At 25.9% G+C, this 3,337-nt stretch overlaps 1 protein-coding gene across 1 annotated transcript; it reads left to right on the top strand.

Annotated features, from left to right (window-relative positions):
* Window positions 1-479: 479 nt before the first annotated feature.
* LOC145830291 (kelch-like protein 26) lies at window positions 480-1,796 on the top strand. The gene has a single exon (XM_082938250.1). It carries the CDS (start codon window positions 480-482, stop codon window positions 1,794-1,796), a length of 1,317 nt encoding a protein of 438 aa, XP_082794376.1.
* The last annotated feature ends 1,541 nt before the right edge of the window (window positions 1,797-3,337 follow it).

Below are 3,337 nucleotides of genomic sequence, written 5' to 3' on the forward strand. Positions count from 1 at the left end.
TTCAAATTCGTAACATGTTTTGAAATGCAAAATATAGCGTTTAAATTAGATTTTTCCGAACTGAAAACTAAGTTATAATTATCTTTTATAGAAAGTGTTAGACTAAACTATGGTTTTTAAAACTCGTTTTCTTTTCACTTCTATAGGCAAAATCTCATAAATAATTTTAGCTAGTATCACTTAATCTTTTCTACTAGTTTATTATCCATTTTAACTTGTACTCCTATACTAGTCGTTTTCCTAATAACAAAAATTAACTAAAAGGGGTTATATTGCCTATTTTATGAAATCCTGTAAAAGCTAGAGAGCTTGATTAAGATTTTTATGTAACGCAATATCTGAGATTGAATTTTCTATACTTTTAACTTTAAATCTTTACAGAAAACTATACTTTGGATAAGGATGAACTTGTGACATCAATGAAATTTAATAAAGTTTTACTTACTGAATTTAAAGATGATAAAATTAAGAAATCTGTGATGTACGAAACAGATATTGAAAAATGTTTAGTAGTATATTGCTTGTCAAATATTTTCAAGTCATCAAGTTCAATTAAAGTTTCAATGAACCTTATTCAGCGCTGTTTTCCAATGATTGCTGATTCTGATAATTTTCTAGAGTTAGACTTTATCTATATTGGAAAGATACTTTCAAGCAGTGGTTTAAACATTGACTCAGAACTGCAAGTATTTTATGCCTCAGATAGATGGTTGTGTCATGACGTAACTGAACGTAGAAAATACGCAACGAATCTTTTGTCCAAGGTTCGAATTCATCTTTTATCTTTTCCTGCATTAAAACAAACTTTAAACAATATATTATCAAAATATCCTGAATGTAGTCAAGCTGTTATTAGTAAAGCTATTATTGAAGCTGTTTTAAACAATAAACAACAATTAAACTCAACTAGGTACTGCAACCAAACTAATTTTAATATACAAGTTTGTGGGGGTAAAAATGTTAACCTAATGAACGTTTCAAATGATGTTAATTTATTAAGTGCAAATAATTTTAGTGAAGTCAATAGTTTGCCACACATGAAAGAAGCCAGATGCAATTTCGGAGCAGTTTGTATAAAAGGTGAAGTTTATGTTTTTGGTGGAGGAAAAAGTAAAAAAGTTGAAAAGTACTCCCCAAATACCAACACTTGGGAATATGTAACTGACATGATGGATGATCGTATTTTGTATTGTGCTTGTTCTTTTATGGATAATGTTTATATTATGGGCGGGCGTTTAAGACAAGTTAAATGGAGGAATGTTACAGCTTCTTGTGTTACGTTTAATACAAAAATTCTGAAATGGAAAGAAATATCAGGAATGAACATGGTAAGAAGGCTTTCATCTTGCTCGGTATTTGAAGAAAGAATTGTAGTATCTGGTGGATATCATAATGATAGTTTAAACACTGTTGAAGCATATGACCATGTTGGAGATACCTGGAATACCATGCCAAATATGATTAATGGAAGATTTCGTCACAAATCAGTTGCAGTAAACAACAAATTGTTTGTAATCAGTGGATTTTTTACAAACAATTGTGAAGTATTTGATTTAGCTACTAATAAGTTTACTCTGTTAAAAAAACCTTCACAAGCATCTGGACTAGATATATGTGACCCTTCTGAAGTGATTACAATCGGCAGTAAGATTTTTTTATTTCAGAAAAACAGTGAATTCAAAACCTACGACTTTAAAAACAATGAGTGGTCAGTTGAAACATGTGAAGCAACGAAAGATATAATATTTTTTTCGTGTGTAAAAATACCCGTGATATTTAAAGGTAAACTTGATTAAAACTCAGTTAAGAAAGACCTATAACATTGTATTTTTTTCATTAGTTGCTTTAAATGTTTCGATATCTAGTGTTTTCATGTATCGTGAGTAGAATTTTTTTTAATATTATAGAAATTAATAAACTTTGTTTAAAAGTTTTTGAGTCTCAAACACAAAAATTTTAATAAAAGTTTGTAAAGCTTTAAGTTAAATTTATATTAATGTGAAATTTATTATAAATTTTCAAAAAGTTTGTTCAAAAACTAATTTATACATACATTAATCTTTTATTAGTAGGTTTTTAAATTTAAGGGGCACTATATTAAACTATTTTCTTTAAAGATATAACATTTATTCTCGAATACAATTACATTTTTAACGTAAATACTCAATTCGTTTTAGAAAATTTACACTAAATAAATTTATTTCTACAATTTTTTATATATTATTATTTATATATAAGTTTGTTAATTTTAAATAACACAAATTACTTTTGAAAAGTAGTATTTAATAATTAATAAGTTAATAACTTCGAATATTAAATAAGAACCTAAAGATAACACAGTGTTTTAAATTTTAACTAGTTAACACTTTCAGATGACGAAAAATAAAAGCAAGTTTTTTTCCTTCAAAAAATTATCAAAACAAAACAATAAGTTGTTTTTTAATACTTTTTTAGGCGATAAAATTAATAAAATAGATTTTATTAAAACCATAATGATGGTTAAGTAAAGACACAGAGCTTTAACTCAAAAGATTCAGTTTAAAATAAAATATTTAGTGATTCAGATAAACATGCTCGCGGGCAGCAGATTTATTCTTCTAGGGCCGCAGTTGGTCTGCATGTTGCTGACATTTGAACTAAAATATATTTGTAACAAAAATTTAGTATACATATATGAGATCATTCATTTAAAATGAACTATACTAATTATTAATGTTATAGAACTAAATTGTAGATATGAACCACACTAATTATAGTTATTATAAAACTAAATTCTAGATATGAACTTATTCATTTGCTGTTTTATTACGTTTAGTTCCTTTTTTTTTTTGAAGGATTGCACAGTAAATATAAATCGAATAAAATAACCCCCCTGTTGTGTTGGATAATTTTAATAATGTCCCTTCAAATACAAAAATAAATTCTCAATATATTTTCAGAGATTATAGCAAAAAAAAACATAAATAAAAATTTAAACAAATAAATTTATAGTATATGTATTTTATTTATGTTACGTATATTGTGACAAACTACTTAAATAATAAATAAAAAACGTGCAGTTAATTTTCAAATGTTTTATTTAGCTTTCTAACGATTACAGGTTAGTTACTAGTTTTCTAAAAAAATTCTTCCAGGTTTTTCGAGTCTTTTAAAAGTATAACAAATTACAAGTTTTAGTATAAAACAATACTTACATGAAATATATGCTTCCAAAATTAAAATTGCTGAAAAGATACTGGGTTGCTACTTTATAAGTGTTTGTAATAAAATAAACCAAATGTAAAATTAATAATATGTAGTTTTTAACACTAGACTAAATTGTATGCCTTAAACATAA

This window comes from Thalia democratica, chromosome 2 (genome assembly GCF_965202585.1).
Source record: "Thalia democratica chromosome 2, ktThaDemo2.hap1.1, whole genome shotgun sequence".
Taxonomy (NCBI): domain Eukaryota; kingdom Metazoa; phylum Chordata; class Thaliacea; order Salpida; family Salpidae; genus Thalia; species Thalia democratica.